At 43.0% G+C, this 21113-nt stretch overlaps 1 protein-coding gene across 1 annotated transcript in view; it reads left to right on the forward strand.

Moving 5' to 3' along the window:
• The window catches only part of LOC124598276 (serine/threonine-protein phosphatase 6 regulatory ankyrin repeat subunit C-like), a 100192-nt gene that overhangs the window by 53796 nt on the left and 25283 nt on the right, over nt 1-21113 (forward strand). Inside the window, exon 5 of the mRNA XM_047135990.1 lies at nt 4051-4347. Within this exon, the coding sequence (XP_046991946.1) occupies nt 4051-4347 (297 nt within the window). The remainder of the gene's footprint in view (nt 1-4050; nt 4348-21113) is intronic.

The raw sequence follows: 21113 nt of genomic DNA on the forward strand, positions 1-21113 counted from the left end.
AAATGGTTCCATAATAAATTGTTTTTAATGTCTGATGTGGAACTACTTTTGATAACTGGCTGATTAGATGTAATGAACTGCTGATTTTATTGCATAAAAATTTGATATGGTTTACCCATCTTAGATTTTCATCTAGGTGAATACCCAGAAATCTGCAGCCTTCTGAGTCCACTACTTCAATTCCACCTATGTTACTGATAGAGGTTTGGTGTGAGTTTGTAAGTTTAAATGGCAATAACTGAGATTTACTGATATTAACTTTCAAACCTTGATCTTGGAAATAAGTAGTTATTTGCTGTAGTCCCTCAGTTGCTACCAACGTTAACTCATCATTTTGTTTACCAAGAAATAACAGTGAGGTATCGTCTGCATAGGTTACCAATTGGGAGTTGAAAGGTTGCTCTATATCATTTATGTACACTAGGAAAAGGAAAGGGCCCAAAATTGAGCCCTGGGGTACACCTTGTGTGACTGTCTCATATTTGGACTGGAAATTAATGATTTGATTATTGATTTTGTAAGTCAGCTTTGTACACTGCATGCGGTTAAATAAATATGTAGCCAGCAATTGCATGGATGCAGCATTTCCATTGTATGACTCAAGTTTACTTAAAAGTAACTCATGGTTTACTGAGACAGAGGCCTTAGTAAGGTCTAGAAATATGCCAGCTGTTTGCATTCCTTGATCAAGGGCACCATACGTTTTGTGAAGAAATTCTATAATTGCTGTGATAGTACTATGATCTTTTTGGAATCCGTGTTGTGTCTCTGTTAGGAACTTATTTTTCAATTCAAAAGTTATCACTGTGTAAAAAGCTTAGATACAAAAAAGTTTTGTCTACAGCAACATATAGAAGCATGTGCCTGTCAACTTAAACTGAAGGAGGGCTCTTTTATAATTGTAACAGTATATAGTCTCCTTCAGGAGACTTCCATTTATCCCTGGAAAACTTGGATGCCTTGTTGTGCTATCTGTCAGATAGGGAAAAGCAAATTATTATTTCTGGGGACTTCAATGTTGATTCACTGAAAGAGTGTAATAGGAAGAATGACCTGGAAGTCTTGCTCGGTTCTTTCAATTTGACATCTGTCATTAATTTTCCTACTCAGGTAGTAAAGGACAGGAGCACATCGATAGATAACACTTCTATAGACCAAGATAAGTTTAAAAACATAAATTCATTTCCTGTTGAGAATGGCCTTTCTGATCATGTTGCTCATTTGTTTACAGTATATGACATAGCACCATTCAGTAATTCAAAACTACCCTCCAAAGTTGTGCATTCAATTAATGACTCAACAATTAGAAATTTCAGAGAAAATCTTCAGCAGTTAGACTGGAATGAGGTGTACAAGGAACCGAATGCTAATTTAAAATATAACTTATTTCGTGATACACTTGCAGGAGAATTTGAAAACTGTTTCCCCAAGAAAGTAGTTAAATCTAATTATACGAACCCATGCTGAAATCCTTGGCTTACTAAAGTAATAAAAATATATTGTAACCACAGAAGGGAACTGTATCTAACAACAAGAAAGGTTAATGACCCAGAAACAGCCAAATATTATAAAAACTTCTGTGCTACATTAAGAAAGGTTATTAAAAAGTCCAGAACCATGTGCATCATGTCTGAGATTAACACCTCTGATAACAAAACCAAAACAATTTGGAATATTATTACAAGGGAGACAGGGCAACCAAGAGTACAGGATGATGGCATTACCATCAAAGCGAATGGAAACTTGACAAACAACCAGCCGGAAGTCGAAAAAATTTTGAATATTCATTTTTTAAATGTTGTAGAGAAAATAGGATATAGATGTTCATCAGAAGAAGCAAGGCAGTTAAGGGAAGAGGCCTTACCCACACCATTTGATACAATTGAAATTCCACCCACTTCTCCTTCTGAAATTAGGAAGATAATAAACTCTCTCAAGAATAAAAGATCACATGGAATTGATGGCATTTCCAGCAGGATAATAAAAGCTTATTCCCAAGAGATAAGTGGGATTCTTAGCCACATATGTAATAGCTCTCTGAAGCAGGGTATTTTCCCAGATAGACTGAAGAATGCCATTGTTAAACCACTGCATAAAAAAGCTGATGCGTCTGATGTCAACAACTACCGCCCACTCTCTCTTCTCACTGCCTTATCCAAAATTCTTGAAAAAGTAATGTATTGTAGAGTAGCTTCACACCTTTATAAAAATAAAGTTTTAACAAATTGTCAGTTTGGTTTCCAGAAAGGTTTTTCAACGGAAAATGCTATATATACTTTCACTAATGAAATATTAAATACTCTGAGTAACCAGAAGTCACCCATTGGGATTTTTTGTGATCTCTCAAAGGCTTTTGATTGTGCAGATCATGGAATACTTCTAGATAAGCTCAAGTATTGTGGTATGAGTGGGACAGCCCTCAAATGGTTTAAATCATACCTAACTGGAAGAGTGCAGAAAGTTCAAATAAGCAGTTCACATAATATGCAAATCACTGGTGATTTCTCAAACTGGGGAACAATCAAGAATGGGGTGCCGCAAGTTTCAGTCTTGGGTCCTCTGCTGTTCTTAATATATATTAATGACTTGCCATTCTATATTCACGAAGATTCAAAGCTGGTACTTTTTGCCAATAATACAAGTATAGCTATCACACCCAGTTGAAAATGTAAATGATGTTTTTCAGAAAATCATTAAGTGGTTCTCTGCAACTGGGCTCTCATTAAACTTTGACAAAACACAGTACATACAGTTCCACACAGTAAATGGAATGACACCATTACTAAATATAGACTTCGATCAGAAATCGGTAGCTAAGGTAGAATATTCAAAATTTGTAGGTGTATGCATTGATGAGGGGTTTAACTGGAAAAAAACACACTGAAGACCTGCTGAAACGTTTGAGTTCAGCTACTTATGCAATTGTTTCTTTTTTTTTTTTTATTAAGGGTCATTGCAAATTTCGGCAATATACATATCAGTAAATTAGCTTACCAAGCCTATTTTCATTCTCTGCTTTCGTATCATATTCTGTGGTAACTCATCATTGAGTAAAAGAGTGTTCATTGCACAAAAGCATGTAAACAGAATAATTGCTAGAGCTCATCCAACATCATCCTGCAGACACTTATTTAAAGAGCTAGGGATTTTCACTGTAGCCTCACAATACATATATTCACTTATGAAATTTGTTATTAACAATCCAAATGAATTCAAAAGTAATAGAAGTGTACATGGCTACAACACTAGGAGAAACGATAATCTTCACTACTCAAGGTTAAATCTAACTTTGGCTCAGAATGGGGTAAATTATGCTGTTACAAAAGTCTTTGGTCACTTACCTGATAGCATCAAAGGTCTGACCGATAGCCATACAGCATTTAAAAGGAAATTAAAAGAATTTCTGAATGGCAACTCCTTCTACTCATTAGATGAATTTTTGGTAAGTAAGTGGGTAATTCCCCCCCCCCCCCGCCCGCCGCCCCCCCTCCCCCCCCCCCCCCCCCAAAAAAAAAAAAAAAAAAAAGTGCCATGTAATATTTTGTGTAACGTAATATCTATGGAACAAGTCCTAATCTAATCTAATCTAATTTGGTGTGTCTCTGTAATGTTTTTTTTTTTTTTTTTTTTTTTTTTTTTTTTTGAGTTTCGTGCAAAATTTAATGCAGAAGCATTGCTTCTCTAACTCAGCCATTTTGAAATTCACAAACTGTACAACACAACATTCTACTCAAAACGGCACTGAACAATAACTAACAGACATACAACAATGAAACTTCTGGCAGTTCCACATTAAACACACACATGTGCAGGGACACCAACCGCATTTCACTCAAACACAGTACTGGCACGAAATTATGAATGGTCCAGAATTGTTGGAGCAGACATTGTACATTCGGACATGCAAAAATAAAATTGAAGACATTAAAAGACTTATCAATGTCCACATAACTAAATGATCTGTTGATTTTAAAACTGCAATGAATTTGTATGTGTAATTATGACATCACAATATAAAAGGATAAAAATTTAAAAGAATGTTCGTTTCAGGTAATGGAGCTCTTGATCAAGGCTGGAATAGATTTCACTCTGAAGGATGTCATAAATCAAACATCCCTGAAGTGGACATCCAGTGTTGAAGGGGTGGAACATGCAGACCATGTAAGAAATCAGAGAAAAGCAGCAATAATTGATGAAAAGAACAATGAGGGCCAAACACCACTACTGTTAGCAGCAGGCTGCAGAGATGCAGTCAGCTTGCTCCTGAGGGAAGGTGCAAGTATTAGTGTGAAAGATCACAGTGGGAAGACACCTTTGCAAGTAGCCATTAACCAAGGCAGTCATCGTGTAAGTTCTGACTACAGTACACTATTTTTTACTATGAATAATATGATGGTTATCTTTCCACGCATATGATTGTAGTTATGAAAACAGAAATGTGAACAAAATGTTTGAGGGTCCAGTTTGGTTTACTAGAAATTGCAATCAAATTATGGATCATAAGAGTGAGACTGAAATAGGTAATGCAATCAATGCCAGTTGTGTTGTCTGTGATTTACTAAGTAAACCAACTATTAGAACCACATTAAACATGTGATGGAAAAGCAGATGGACATTAATTTTCATGCAGTTTAAGATACACAATGGCACCATCATTAGCAGACAGATGAGGAAACTAGGAGTGAGATATCATTAGGCAATAATAATCATGCTATGATGGATAATTCGTAGTGCAACACAGCCTAATGACTAAAGACAACACCTGACTGGATAGAGTAACTTCTAAGCTGTTGGTGGTGTATCTTGCATTATTTTTCACAGCATGTGACATGCAACACACAGACAGAGAGAGAGAGAGACAGAGAGAGAGATTCTCTCTGGTATGTTGCCCAACTAGATTTCAGATGGGATGTACCTTTCTTTCTGTGCATGTGTGTGTGAGTAGACTGTTCTAGAGAAGTACATAAATTTGAAAGTTGAGCTGAGATACACTGTTAAACTTTCTTTTATGTGTTTGCTGACATTTCAGTGCCCCCACTATGTAGTGATGGGTTGTGCTTGCTTTTATCGACCTTTATTTATCCAGTCATAAAATGGATAAAGCTATGTAATGTATAGGTGAACCATACATGTCTCATTGACGTTTCTGACTTAAAAATCTGTCAGAGATGTATGAGCTTAAGAGCAACCACACACTGTTTTCTGTAATATGATCTTTGGTTGTATCCTAGGTTCACAATTTCATTAACACCACAAGATTTGTTTTCTTTTCTATGTCTCATTCTGAAACACTACTGTTTTCCTTTATTTTGTAATAATTGGCTGTTTGACACCATCTTTGAAGTATTTTTGGTATTCTCTTCTGTGGAACATTTGTGTAGTTTAAAAAGGTTTATCATAGTTCTATACATTGTTTCCAATTGGACTATTTATTTAATGTAAATGTTAATTCACATATTCATGATCTTGTTAATTGACATTGTAATGACAGTTGTATTTCAAAATACTCATAGAATCAACTTTACTTAATTACAAGTCAAGGTTATATTAACACAGAATTAGAATGCATTGTGTGGTTATGTATCTCATGAGCTGGTAGTGTAGTGTAACTGAACCTATTTAAATTGAGAAAGATTCTTGCAGTAACTAAACAAAGTCTTCTGACAGACCAGCATTTTTTTACAAACATACCACAAGAGGCAGAATGTCAAAGACTAAACAGCAGAAATAGTATAGCTTTGTGTGTGAAAATGTACTGACATTATAAGAGCTATCTATGAATTACTAATTGAATTAATTTTATTATAAGTTATTACACTGTAAATCTTACCTCTATAACAAATGCAAAAGCCCATCATCAGTCTCTGTGAAAGCTTTCAGGGGTCACTTTGAACATTATCTTTCACTGAATAATTGTTATCAATTAAACTGGATAGTGTTGGTATAAAGATCGGTTATGACAAATTAGACATTTTCATTCAAGTGATTATGTGGAATTAGACATTTTCATTTGAGTGATGACCAGTTTATCTTACACTTCTGTTTATATTCCATCAACACCAGGCTGACAATTAACTTCTTGATAATTTCAGTAGCAACAAATTTTGTAAACATAATTCTTCCACAGATCAACCTACTTAGAAAGTCAAGGGACAATATTTCCTTCCAGTATTATGCACACAGAGGAATTATTGGCAAAGTTTAAACAGATTGTAAGCTGTGCCCTGATGGAATTGGATTAAGGATGGAAAAGACACTATGTGGTTTAATTACAAATTCTGGAAATTGCTGAGCAAGCAGAGACTGCTGCACTTTCAGTTCAGAAAGAATGCATAAATGACAACAGGCAAAACTTAGTAGAAATTCATGCATCTTATAAAGATCAATACATGAAGCATACAGCAGCAACCACAATAATACCTTAGCAAAAGATCTCACCAAGAGCCTAGATAATTATGGTCCTATATAAAATTGCTATGTGGATTGAAGACTGCTATCCAGTCACTCATTGGCATAGCAATAGAGCACAGCAAAAGAAAAGCCAAAATTTTAAATTTTATATTTAAGAAGTCATTCATGCATGAGGATCATACAGAGTGTTTCAAAAATGACCGGTATATTTGAAACAGCAATAAAAACTAAACGAGCAGCGACAGAAATACACCGTTTGTTGCAATATGCTTGGGACAACAGTACATTTTCAGGCAGACAAACTTTCGAAATTACAGTAGTTACAATTTTCAACAACAGATGGCGCTGCGGTGTGGGAAACTCTATAGTACGATATTTTCCACATATCCACCATGCGTAGCAATAATATGGCATAGTCTCTGAATGAAATTACCCGAAACCGATGACAACGTGTCTGGCGGAATGGCTTCACATGCAGATGAGATGTACTGCTTCAGCTGTTCAATTGTTTCTGGATTCTGGCGGTACACCTGGTCTTTCATGTGTCCCCACAGAAAGAAGTCACAGGGGTTCATGTCTGGCGAATAGGGAGGCCAATCCATGCCGCCTCCTGTATGTTTCGGATAGCCCAAAGCAATCACACGATCATCGAAATATTCATTCAGGAAATTAAAGACGTCGGCCGTGCGATGTGGCCGGGCACCATCTTGCATAAACCACGAGGTGTTCACAGTGTCGTCTAAGGCAGTTTGTACCGCCACAAATTCACGAAGAATGTCCAGATAGCGTGATGCAGTAATCGTTTCGGATCTGAAAAATGGGCCAATGATTCCTTTGGAAGAAATGGCGGCCCAGACCAGTACTTTTTGAGGATGCAGGGACGATGGGACTGCAACATGGGGCTTTTCGGTTCCCCATATGCGCCAGTTCTGTTTATTGACGAAGCCGTTCAGGTAAAAATAAGCTTCGTCAGTAAACCAAATGCTGCCCACATGCATATCGCCGTCATCAATCCTGTGCACTATATCGTTAGCGAATGTCTCTCGTGCAGCAATGGTAGCGGCGCTGAGGGGTTGCCGCATTTGAATTTTGTATGGATAGAGGTGTAAACTCTGGCGCATGAGACGATACGTGGACGTTGGCGTCATTTGGACTGCAGCTGCAACACGGCGAACGGAAACCCGAGGCCGCTGTCGGATCACCTGCTGCACTAGCTGCGCGTTGCCCTCTGTGGTTGCCATACGCGGTCGCCCTACCTTTCCAGCACGTTCATCCGTCACGTTCCCAGTCCGTTGAAATTTTTCAAACAGATCCTTTATTGTATCGCTTTTCGGTCCTTTGGTTACATTAAACCTCCGTTGAAAACTTCGTCTTGTTGCAACAACACTGTGTTCTAGGCGGTGTAATTCCAACACCAGAAAAATCCTCTGCTCTAAGGAATAAACCATGTTGTCTACAGCACACTTGCACGTTGTGAACAGCACACGCTTACAGCAGAAAGACGACGTACAGAATGGCGCACCCACAGACTGCGTTGTCTTCTATATCTTTCACATCACTTGCAGCGCCGTCTGTTGTTGAAAATTGTAACTACTGTAATTTCGAAAGTTTGTCTGCCTGAAAATGTACTGTTGTCCCAAGCATATTGCAACAAACAGTGTATTTCTATCGCTGCTCGTTTAGTTTTTATTGACGTTTCAAATATACCGGTCATTTTTGAAACACCCTGTACAAACAGACTGTCTTTGATAATTTTACAGACTCCCATATGGGAGATGTAGCATAAGGCATTCCTGGTTTAGAGAAGGAACTGAAAGAGTTGTGAACAAATACATTGTCAATTGGAATCCCATTTCAGTTTTACAGATTATACACTATGGCATTTGTTCCTTATTTAGCTTGTATTTATCATGAATATTTCACCCAGCACAAAGTTCCAAGTGAATGGAAAAAAGTGCAGGTGACTCCTGTGTGTAAGGAGAATAAAAGAAGAGGCCTGCAAAATTATACACCAGTATATTTCACATCAGTTTGCTGTAAAGATCCCTAGCTTCTGTCCACAAATCAACACAGACTTAGGAAGTGTTGCTTGTGAGAAACTCAGCAAACCCTTTTCTCACTTGATATCCTGCGAACCATGGATGAAGGCCAATAGGCAGATTCCATATTCTTACAATTCAGAAAAGTGTTTTACATGGTGCCTCACTGCAGACTGTTAACAAAGGTGCAAACTTACAGAATAGTTACCCAGATGTGTTAGTAACTCAAAGACTTCTTAAATAATAGAACACAGTTGTTACACTCACTTGTGAGTGTTCATTAGAGACAAATGTATCATCAGGAGTGCCCCAGGGAAAACGTGATAGGAGTGCTTGTATTCTCTATAAACATAAGTAATTTGACAGACTGGGTGAAGAGCAGTCTGTGCTGTTTGCTGATGATGCTGTGTGCACAGGAAGGTGTCATCACTGGGTGATTGTAAGAAGATACAAGATGACTTAGACAAAATTTCTAGATGGTGTGATGGATGACAGCTTGCTATAAATGTAGAATAGTGTAAGTTAATTCAGATGAGTAGGAAGAACAAGACCATAATGCTTGAATACAGTGTTAGTAGTGTACTGCTTGACACACTCATGTCAATGAATTATGCAGGCACATTGCAAAGCAACATGAAATGAAACAAGCATGTAAAGATGGTAGAAGGGAAGGTGAATGGTCGACTTCAGTTTATTGGGAGAATGTTGGGAACGTGTGGCTCATCTGTAGAGGAAACTGCATATGGAACACTAATGCAACACATTCTTGAATACTGCTTGAGTATTTGGGAATCACCATGTCATATTAAAGGAAGACATTGAATCAATTCTAAGCCAAGATGCTAGATTTGTTACTGGTAGGTTTGATTAACACATGAATATTAGGGAGATGCTTCACGAACTCAAGCAGGAGTCCCAAGAGGGAAGACGATGTTCTTTTTAAGGAACACTATTGAGAAAATTTACAGAACAGACATTTGAAGCTGATTGCATAACAATTATACTGCCACCTATGTACATTTTGCATAAGAAATATGAACATAAGAGAAATTATGGCTCATATGGGGGCACATAGACAGTTGTTTTTCCTCACTCTACTTGTGAGCAGAACAGGAAAGGGACCCTCTGCCTTGCATTATATGGTGGCTAGATGTGTGTAGATGCATATGTATGCACAATTATTAGAATGATTCAGCAACAACATTCAAAATTGTGAAGGTAAAAGCACCATATTGTTAGTCTAGATAAGAAAACACAGTTCACAAATGTAAGTAGCAACCAAAGAGAGTGTATGAAGATATTCACTAACTTCTACTTTTACAAATACTTTGATGAAGAAATGTTAATTTATTGTCTTATAGCAATGAATTTTCATAGATAAGTAATTGGTGTACTGCAATGTGTAGTTTCTGCTCGTGCAATCTATGGTCTTGAATTTTTTATATACAGGTGGGTCTTACTTGTGTGGTTACTGGATTCAGGTTTTTTTTTATCTAGCTCTTACTTCAAAGACTGACAAGCACAGAGTGAAGATTTATGGGTTGGGGGTTTAATGATATTTTTTAATCTTGATAATTACACTATAGTTTATAAAACTGCAAGGTCAAATTTACTAATGCAGGTGATTTATTAGTTTTAACAACAATTTAGTTTAACTAAAACTTAGTTGGGTAGAAAAATATAAAATTCTCAGTACTTATTTTTTTTATTTATTTATTTTTTTATTTAGCGTATGGCTAATACAGACATATCATGAAATTACATATACATATGTACATATTGACACACAAGAAACTTAAGTTTGTCTTTACAACAGAATATCCAGTCCTTCAATCCAGCGCACTGCATCTGGAGTTGCTAGCAGGAAGTCCTCTTTGGCGCCGTGATAGGCTCGAATCCAGCATTCACTGACAACGTGGTGAACAGTCTGGTATGGAGCCCCGCAGTCACAAGCTGGATCAGGCAGCTTCTTCCACTTAAAGAGAGCATCCCTGCATCGCCCATGGCTGGTACGGATTCTGTTGAGAGTAGACCACATCTTGCGTGGTAAGTCGAATCCACTTGGAAGTTTAGCACCTGAGAAGATGTTATGCAGGTGCTCATCTGTCACTGCTTCCCACCGACCTTTCCATTCTTCAAGAGGTTTGAAATTCTTAGCAACCATGTCAGCAGCATCGCACAGAGTTGGATGATGTGATTTTAGTCTCTTGCGATTTAAAAGTGGCAGGTTGCTATGCACGGGTAGGTTAGAATTCCTGGAGATCTTGTGGAATTCTCTCATAAGGGCAGTACATCTGCGTAGATCAGGAGGCATTATACCGGTTAACAGTGGAAGCCAATAAACCGGAGTAGATCTGATTGTGCCAGATATTATGCGCATTGTCGTATTCAGCTGGGTATCAACAAGCCTTGTATGATGACTATTCATCCAAACAGGTGCACAATACTCAGCACTTGAGTATACCAGGCCCAGAGCTGAAGTTCGCAGGGTGGTTGCTGAAGATCCCCAGGTAGTTCCGCATAGCTTATGGAGGATGTTGTTTCGAGTCCTCAGCTTTTGAGCTAAGTTAAGAAGGTGTTGTTTGAAGCATAGTGTATGATCCAGGATGACACCAAGATATTTTGGGTTCCAGTTGTGCTGAAGAATTCTGCCTCTGAAACTTACGTCCAGTTTTACGTTCGCGTTGCTCACGTCCGTAGGTTTAACCTTAAAATACCCTACATGTGCCTCCTGGGTGGTGCTAATTGAGCAACAGTGATTACAGGCAGCCAGACTATCCATAGGATCTCCTGGCAATGACATATCAACTAAATTCTCAGTACTAATACAAAAGTACACTGTAAACGTACATGGTGGATTATTTACCTACAGGTAAAGTTGTCATTTTTATTTTATGCCAATTTTTAACTAAAATGATATTGTAGTGGCTCTATTGTTCAGAAATATGATTCAGCATTTCTTCAGACAGTGAAAGGATTTCATGTATTTCATAACAGCTGCAGTTGTCACAGATCCTGTTCCTTTGGTCTTGCAACGTGTCTGACGGAATGTTGCATCGTTTTTCAGAACAGTGTAGGTGCTGAACAATGTAGGTGCTGCAATATCAAATTTATCTGCCAATACCGAGCAAGTGATTTTCGATTAAAATATTTCCACTGTACAAGAATATACACGTGGCATCAACAAGTATGAATGATATATCTCTGCCATCATGAGTTCTTTGACTCTGAACCTAACAACCCACGCCATCTTGCTTGTTCAGTTCGCTGAATGATTTTTTGTAATGTGAATTTCTGTATGAAATACACCGAGTCCTACAGAAATGTGTGTGTTTCCGTAGGCTGCAACCCAACCGAAATCCTACAGTGGTGACCCTGAGTAAGAATTTGTGCTCCATTTCCTCATAATGCAAGTATTTCCACATCTACTATGCTGGCTTTTTTACACCTTCGTTCATTCCACTTGGCCATGTCACCTACAATGGGACATTTTGTTGCTTTACCACCACCTGAATTTTACAACACATTTCCTGCAGTTTGGTTGCCTCAGTACTTTTGCCACTCAACAGTGCAACATGTGACTGCAGACTAAGGCTTTGCATCTCCAGTGAGTGTGCATCGACACAATCATTTTGAAAATGATAACGAGGAGAGCAAAGTTGCTGCATTTCATCATGCTGACATGGATTCTGCATTTTGAGATGCTGGCCACCCAGGCGACCATTACAACCGTCTCCAAATGTCATTTGAGGTTCTCTTTTTCACCACGCCTCTAACTGTCACATCCCATTTGACAATGCTCCACCATCTGTTATGAGTATAAACACTGTTAACTGTTTAGTGCATCACTGCGCAGCTTTTGCGAGCAGGACTTGTGCAACCATGAATCGCATCCCGGTGGAAAGTGCCAGGGTATGCACCCTCTGCTGTGAGAACGCGGTTTTGAAATATCGCATTGCACGCAGTGAGGATGAGTTTGCCACGATCACTGCCTGCAGCGCTAACACCTGATCCTTCATCCACTGCACTTGACAGCTCTGCCGACAAAGCACACAAGTTAGCAAAACCACACCTATCTTGTGTGACTCCAGTCTCAACCACACAGTGTTAGCCACATCTCCCCCATCCGCATCAAGTGTGTTCCACTGTACATCTCTTTCACCTGTTTTGCAAACTCCAACCACACCCACCACCATCATGCATGCACCCATCCAGTGTGTTGATAAACATTCCCTCCCTCTCATGCCTCCTCACATGGCTTGCTCCATAGCTTCACACACACCAGCAGTACCCCTCCCCCCCTTTCCCCTGCAGGTCTGGGGTAAGAATAGGCCCGAGGTATTCCTGCCTGTCGTAAGAGGCGACTTAAAAGGAGTCCCTCCCCCTTAAGGGGGTAGTTTGCACCTGCGTCTGGAGACGGACGGTTGAACAAATTACATTTGTGGTCATTTTGGTTTTTCGCTTATTCTGGTTTCTTCCTTCCTTTGGTTGTTTCCTTTCTTTGTCCTTCTTCCTCTCTCACTGTCTTCCTTACTTTTTACCTTGCCTTCTTCTCCTTGCCTTATTGTCCACCCTATGGTCTCCACCTTGGCGTTAGAGACAGTCTGTCCTTTCTCTCCCTCTCTCCCTTTTTTTCCTATTCTTCTTTCCTCCCGGTGCGTGCCTGAAGGCCGGCCCACACGTTTGCATGTATAGCTGGTGACGGGGTAAAGTGTAATTCCCCGCCCTGGGCAGACAAGTAGGGCCTGTGCGTACCCCCTGGTAAAGGCCAGGCCCGGCGAGGGGTGATTGCCTGAGCTGATACCTTCCAACCATGCCGATTGGTCCCTCCGTCCGTTTCTCGGGAGGTGTGACCTGAGGTGTAAACATTCACCTAAGATGGGATCACCCTCTGAGAGGGTCCCCACAAGGAAGGAGCGCGCCATCGGAGACGCTGGCAATCATGGGGGATTCATCCGCAATGGATTTCTCTTCTTCTTCTCCCTCGACTTCTGCCCACAAACGGAAACTTGACCAGCCACCAGTGATAAAAGTACTACCACCTGCCCCAAAGTTCCTCATAGTTTCTAGATCTGAGGATGGAAAGGATTTTTCATCTGTCAACCCTTTCATTATTCAGAAGGGCATAGATGCCATATCCGGACCTGTCAGGTCTTGTACCAGGATGTGTAACGGTACCTTGTTGGAAACTGAGAACGCTTTTCAGGCACAAAACCTCCTTCCGGCCACACTCCTGTACACGTTCCCTGTCTGGGTGGAGGCTCACCGCACTTTAAATTTGTCACGTGGTGTAGTACCTACTAGCTCACTCGATGGATTGACTGCCGAGGAGATTCAGTCTTTCCTCACGGGCTATGAGGTTATTTCTGTTCGCCCCTATGTCCCGACACTGTACTCGCTGCTACCAGTGTCAGCGTTTTAACCACATGCAGCAGTCTTGTTCTAATGCAGCTAAATGCGTCACTTGTGGCAGGGACACCCATGAGGGTGACTGTCCACCTCCATCTCCTTGTTGTGTGAAGTGTCAGGGTGACCATGCAGCGTCCTCTTACGACTGTCCCATCTACAAGGATGAATGCTGTATACAGGAAATTCGGGACAAAGAGAAAGTGTCCACCTCGGCTGCCCGCAAGATTTTTGCTAGTAGGAAGCCCACACTGCTCCCAGCGGGGAAATACAGTACGGTACTCGCCTCTCCTCGGCCTACCAGGGAGGTATCGATGCAGACATGCGATCTGACAATCGTCCATTCGGCCAGTGCTAAGATCACCCGGTCAACGTCTCCTCTTCCTCCCGTCACCCCTAAGGCACAAGCACCTTCATCAGCTTCTGCCAAGACTAAGACCCAGAAGTCAGATGCACGAGCCTTCAAGAAGGAACCGCCCCGTGAAGACTTCTTGCGTACCCCGAACTCCTAGCCATCGACCAGTACTTCAATTAAACGACCTTCCAAGAAGGCTCATAGGAAGAAAAGTTCTCCTTCTCTGCCACGGCGCGTTTCTTCTCCTGCGCCACCCAGTGGTTGCTGCCCCAGGCCATCATCCATTTCGCCTGGCCACACCGCTGGTAGCCGAACATCTGGCCATTCACCGGCGGAGGAAGCTCCCCCTCCCAACCATCTTAACATGGTGGCTGACAAACCTACTGAAAAAATGGACGATGACTCTCCGCCTATTGATAGCTGCAGCAGTGCTCCCTCGAAGTCAGGCCGTCAGCGGTCTTCGAGATGACCCGTTCTTGCTTCTCCTTTTTCTTTTTCTTCTCAGGATGGCACTTATTCATTGGAATATTTGGGGCATTCGCTCCAACCAAGAGGACTTACAGTTGCTGCTACGCTTGCACTGTCTGCTCATAGTAGCTCTCCAGGAAATGGAGTAATGCCCATGCGATCGTACTGCCTTGGCACACTATACCTCTGTGCGTTTTGACCTACCCCCTGTGGCAGGTATTCCGGCTCATGGAGGGGTTATGTTGTTGGTCCAGGATGATATCTACTACGATCCTATCACATTGCACACCGATCTGCAGGCAGTTGCCGTCAGAATTACTCCCCCCACTTTCACAATTTCCATTTGTACTGTTTACATTCCATCGTCATCTGCCGTTACTAGGGCAGACATGATGCAACTTATTTCTCAGCTACCTGTATCATTTTTGTTGACTGGAGACTTCAATGCCCACTATCCCCTCTGGGGCTCTCGAGCATCCTGCCCGAGAGGCTCCCTGTTAGCAGACCTTTTCAACCACCTCAATCTTGTCTGCCTCAATACTGGCGCCCCTACTTTTCTTTCGGACACAACTCACACCTATTCCCATTTAGACCTCTCTATATGTACTACCCAACTTGCACGTCGGTTTGAGTGGTACGCTCTTTCTGATATGTATTCGAGCGACCTCTTCCCTTGTGTTATCCATCTCCTTCATCATACCCCATCTCCATGCTAAAATAGTTGGAACATCACCAAAGCAGACTGGGGGCTCTTCTCTTCCTGGGCAGTGTCGTCATGTTATTACAGAAAACAAGAAAGCCAGCTGGACTGCTTTCACAAGCTCCTTCAACAGTATTACTCCTTCTTCTGTTGTCTGGGGTAGCCTGTGCCAGCTATCTGGCACTCTACACTCTCTAAGGTCCACTCACCAGTTTCTGGCTTGAGTGTCGCGAATGACATCCTTGTGGCCCCTGGAGGATGTCTGCAATGCTTTTGGCCAATTTTTCGCAGAGGTTTTGAGCTCCGCTCATTACCGCCCTGCCTTCCTCCCCCGAAAACAGGCAGAGGAGGCAAGGCCATCTAACTTCCACTCCTCGAATCATGAAAGTTATAATGCCTCATTCACCATGCGAGAGCTCTGAAGTGCACTTGCCGGGTCATGGTCCTCTGCTCCGGCGCTGATTCTATTCATATTCAGATGTTGAAGAACCTTTCTCCTGTGGGTAAAGGTTTTCTTCTTCGTACTTATAATCACATCTGGATTGAGGGTCATGTTCCTGCATGCTGGCGCGAATCTATTGTTGTCTTGATTCCTAAGCTGGGGAAGGACAAGCACGTGCCTTCCAGTTCTCGACCCATTTCCCTCATCAGCTGTGTCTGTAAGGTGATGGATTGAATGGTTAACTCTCGTTTGGTTTGGCTGCTTGAATCTCGACTCCTACTTACCAATGTACAATGTGGATTTCATAGGCACCACTCTGCTGTTGACCATCTCATTACCTTGTCAACCTTCATTATGAATAACTTCTTGTGGAAGCGCCAGACAGTGGTTGTGTTCTTTGATTTGGAGAAGGCTTACGATACCTGTTGGAGGGCAGGCATTCTCCGCACCATGCATACATGGGGCCTTCGCGGTTGCCTCCCTCTTTTTATTCGTGCATTTTTAAAGGATCGAAACTTCAGGGTACATGTGGGTTCTGTCCTGTCTGACACCTTTCGCCAGGAGAATGGGGTGCCACAGGGATTAGTTTTGTGCATCGCTCTCTTCGCCATAGCGCTCAATCCAATAATGGATTGCCTCCCAGCTGATGAATCAGGCTCCCTTTTCGTGGATGATTTTACCATCTACTGTAGCGTGCAGCCTACATTCTTTCCTGGAGCACTGTCTTCAGCGTTGTCCTGACCATTTTTATTCCTGGAGTGTCACCAATGCCTTCCGTTTTTTTGACGAGAAGACGTTGTGTATTAACTTCTGGCACTACAAAGAGTTTCTCCCATCATCCTTACATCTCGGTCCCGTTGCTCTCCCATTCGTGGAGACACCAAAATATTTAGGTCTTACATTTAACAGGAAACTTAGCTGGTCTCCACATGTGTCATATTTGGCTGCCCGTTGTACCCGTTCCGTAAATGTCCTCCATGTTCTCAGCAGTTCGTCGTGGGGAGCGGATCGAACCATCCTACTTCGCCTATATCAATCGATCGTCTACTCAAAGCTGGATTATGGGAGCTTTGCGTACTCCTCTGCACGGCTGTCCATCTTATGCTGCCTCAACTCTATACAACACTGGGGGCTACGTCTTGCGATCGGAGCATTCTATACTAGTCCCATCGAGAGTCTTCATGCTGAAGGCGGTGAATTGCCACTAACCTACCAGTGTGATATACTCCTTTGTCGGTATGCCTGTCAGCTGTTATCAATGCCTGACCACCTGTCTTATCGTTTCTTTTTTGATGACTCTCTCGACTGTCAATACGGGTTGTATGTATCTGCCCTGCTACCCCCTGGATTTCGCTTTCATCGCCTCCTTCAGCAACTTGATTTTCCACTCCCTGCAACGTTTAGAGTGGGCGAGAGCCAAACTCCACCTTGGCTCCAGGCTTAGATTTGCGTTCACCTTGACCTCAGCTTGCTCCCAAAGGAGGTTACCCCAGCTTTGGTATACCACTCGTGGTTTGTTGAACTTCCTTCGAAGTTCATTAATACGATCTTCACTTACACATATGGCTCTAAGACCAATGACAGTGTCGGGTATTCTTTTATTGTCGGGCACACAGTTTCAAATACTGGCTCCATGGCCATTGTTCGATCTTCACAGCTGAGCTATATGCCCTCTATCAGGCTGTTCTTTACATCCGCCGCCACCGACATTCTGCTTATGTCATCTGCTCTGATTCGCTGAGCACCATCCAGAGCCTCAGTGATCCGTATCCGGTTCACCCTTTCATGCACTGGATCCAACGCTCTCTTCAGCAGCTGGCAGACGACGGTTCTCCATTTACCTTTATGTGGGTTCCTGGTCATTTCGGTATCCCTGGGAACAAAGCTGCAGATGCCGCGGCCAAGGCTGTGGTCCTCCAGCCTCAGACAGCTTCTTGTTGTGTGGCTTCATCTGATTTTAGCAGGGTCATTTGTCAGCGTATTTTATCACTGTGGCATGCCAATTGGTCTACAGTTACTGAAAACGAGCTTCGGCCTTGAAACCTCTCCCCATGGCTTGGACGACCTCTTCACACCCTTCTCGACAGGAGGAGGTCATTTTGGCCTGGTTACGGATTGTCCATCTGCTGACGGCTGCGCCAGTGCCGTTCTGCCCATGTGGGCAGTTGCTAACGGTACGCCACACTGTAATGTCCTGTCCGAATATTAATACACTGCACATTGATCTTGGCCTGCCATGTACTCTGGATTAAATTTTAGCAGATGACCCAGGAGCAGCTGCTCGCATTCTTCGTTTTATCCACTTGACAAACCTGTCTAAGGACATTTGATTATGCTGTTTTCTTTTAATCCCTTGCCTGTTAATGTGCCTTTTATAGTGTTGTCCTTTTTAGTTGCTGTTTTAACATTGTGCCTCGCATTGCATTCATAATTTAGTCTGGGCGTTAATGACCAATGTACTTGTGCGCCCTAAAAACCACACACACACACACACACACACACACACACACACACACACACACGCACACACCAGCAGCAGCAGCACCAACACCGCCAAGCGTGTCTCTCTCACGCACTACAGACAATAGGCAGCCTTTACGCACACACTGCTTGTGTCTGCCTCACGCTCAGCACTCACAAACTGCCATCTGTGCCAGCGTAAGCATAACAAAAATGTGACTTTTTGCTGCCATTCCCTCTCGAGCAGAAAACGACACTGCACCCCTAATAAATCAACCAAAACCATGCCCCGCAGTCATTGAACATTCGGTTTCCACCATCACGAACGGAACTGCTCATCACATGATCATGTCTGAGGGCCCACCTATTTCCCACAAGGCTTGCCACCTTGATCCACTCAAGTTACACTCGCCAACAAATACAGGAACTTCTTGAGGCAGGAATTACAGCTCCCTGATGGTAACTGGTCATCACCCATACACCTCACCCATAAACAAGAGGTCTCCTTTCGTTTGTGTGCCAATTACAGATGCTTGAATGGTAGAATTGTGATGGAAAATGATCTTGCACTGAACATTTCCAACTTCACTCACCTTCTCGCGGGTGCTACAATTTTCAGTGTATTGGATTGCAAACACGCTTATCACCAAATACCACACGTACCTGAAGACATTCCGAAAATGGGGACTATCACCCCTGTCGGGTTGCATGAGTACCTTTTCATGCCATTTGGGTTAAAAAATGCTGCCCAGATGTGGCTCTCTCTTGCCGCAGTTCAACTTCTGTTTCATATATCTGATATCCTGATCTTCAGCAAATCCACACATGATCTCAAACGCCACATCAAGATAGTAAAGGACACTCTCTCATCGAACGAAGTCAAGATCAACTCCACCAACAATCTCTCCAATTCTTGGGATAGACAGTCTTGGCTGCCAATACACACACCCCTGAATGGAAGGTGCAATCTATCTTATCCATGCCATTTCCTACCACATACAAAGAGCTCCGTTGGTTTCTGGGAGTGATAAACTACTACCGTCGCCATTTGCGTGCAGCAGCTGACACCCTGGCCACCCTCACTAATGCCCTCACCGGCAAGCAAACTTCAGTGACTTGCCCCATTCCATGGATAGAAGTAATGCACGCAGCCTTCCAGGCCCTGAAAGACTCTTTTGCACAAGCCATCATCCTCGCTTATCCAATCTCGGATGCACATCCTGTAATTAAGTCATCAACAAGTCTCGTGTCAAAACAATTTGTGTGGTAAGACATGAAGCACAATTGTCAGACCTGGGCCTGGAACTGTATCACCTGCCAGAGCAACAAAGTCACCAGGCATACTGTTCCACCTGTCTGCAAATTCGACATTCCATCTGGCCACTTTCGCCACATCAGCCTCCTCCCCCCTTCAGAGGGCTTATGTTGTGTTCTTTCTTACATCAGTTCTTTATCTTGATGGGTAGAGGTCGTACCTCTCACCAACATAACTGCTGAAACCGTGGCTAAGGCTTTTGTTCCCTCCTGGATTTCCCACTTTGGCTGCCCCACTACTGTCACCACTGACCAGAGCTGGCAGTTTGAATCAGCACTCTCACCCAACTCTGCCAGCTGTATGGTTTCAACAAATGTCACATGACTGCGTACCACCCCCAAGCAAACAGACTGGTAGAACAGTGGCATCGCGCTCCCAAGACAGCACTGCTGTGTCCTGACAGCCTTTGGACCGAGGCCCTCTGATGGGTACTGCTTGACCCGCAGTCATTGTACAAACCAGATATCGAGGGCACCACGAATGAGTTCGTCTATGGTGAAAACACTGTCCTCCCTGGGGAGCTGTTACAACCTACCTCCCCTGACAATCCCAACCCCCTTTGCAATTTGATAAGCCAGATCCAAACATATTTTGCAAACATTTCCCTGACCCCCCCCTCCCCCCCCTCATCTAGCCATACATCACCCCCCACCCCCTCCCCCTGCTCCTACATGCCCTCCAATCTCCTTTCATGCAAATTTGTTTTTCCCCGTGACAACACCATCCAGGCCCCACTTGCCCCAGCATATTCAGGCCCATATGAGATCATAAACCACACTGCTAATACGATGGACATCTGGGTAAAAGGTTCACCACTCACCTTTTCTCTCCACCACATGAAACCATCACACCTCGACCCGGCATCTTTCATGCCAAACAATGTTATGCAGCCTCCCAGCACTGAGGACTCAAGCTATGATGCTGCAGAGCTGCTGCCGCAGCCCTCACCCAAACGTGATTCTGCAAACAGTATTCCTTTGATTCTCGCCCTCTCTCTCTTTCGCTCTCTACATCCTTCCCACTACCCCCTCTAGTGGTTCTGCAAACCAATGTCCCACCCAAACGTATGGAGGATGTCACCATCCTCATTGTCATCACCAACATCTTCATTCTGCTGCAAGGCAACTTGCCCCACATGATCACTGGCTCCCGCCTGCTGCTGTGCGTGGTTGACCAAATGATTCTCTGAGCTACGGTAACCCCCCTAGGGAGGTTTATGGTTCGATTGCTTCCTGCTGATCATGCGAGGGACACAGTCCCTCCCCACACTGCTCCATCTCCATACATGGGCTGATGCCTCATCCTCCCACACCACCTACAGGGGCTCCATGTCTACGTCCCAGCATGGTCCTTACCACAACAACCTCCAGCGATTGACATCCCCATCACATCACTGCCATCTCACTGCCTTCACCACTGGACACTGCACTCAAACTGTGCTCCACACTGTGAGGGGGTAGGGGGAGGGTAGGGAAGAGGGGTGGGGGGGGGGGGGGCTGTGTGGCATCAAGAAGCAC

This window comes from Schistocerca americana, chromosome 1 (assembly GCF_021461395.2).
Source record: "Schistocerca americana isolate TAMUIC-IGC-003095 chromosome 1, iqSchAmer2.1, whole genome shotgun sequence".
NCBI lineage: Eukaryota > Metazoa > Arthropoda > Insecta > Orthoptera > Acrididae > Schistocerca > Schistocerca americana.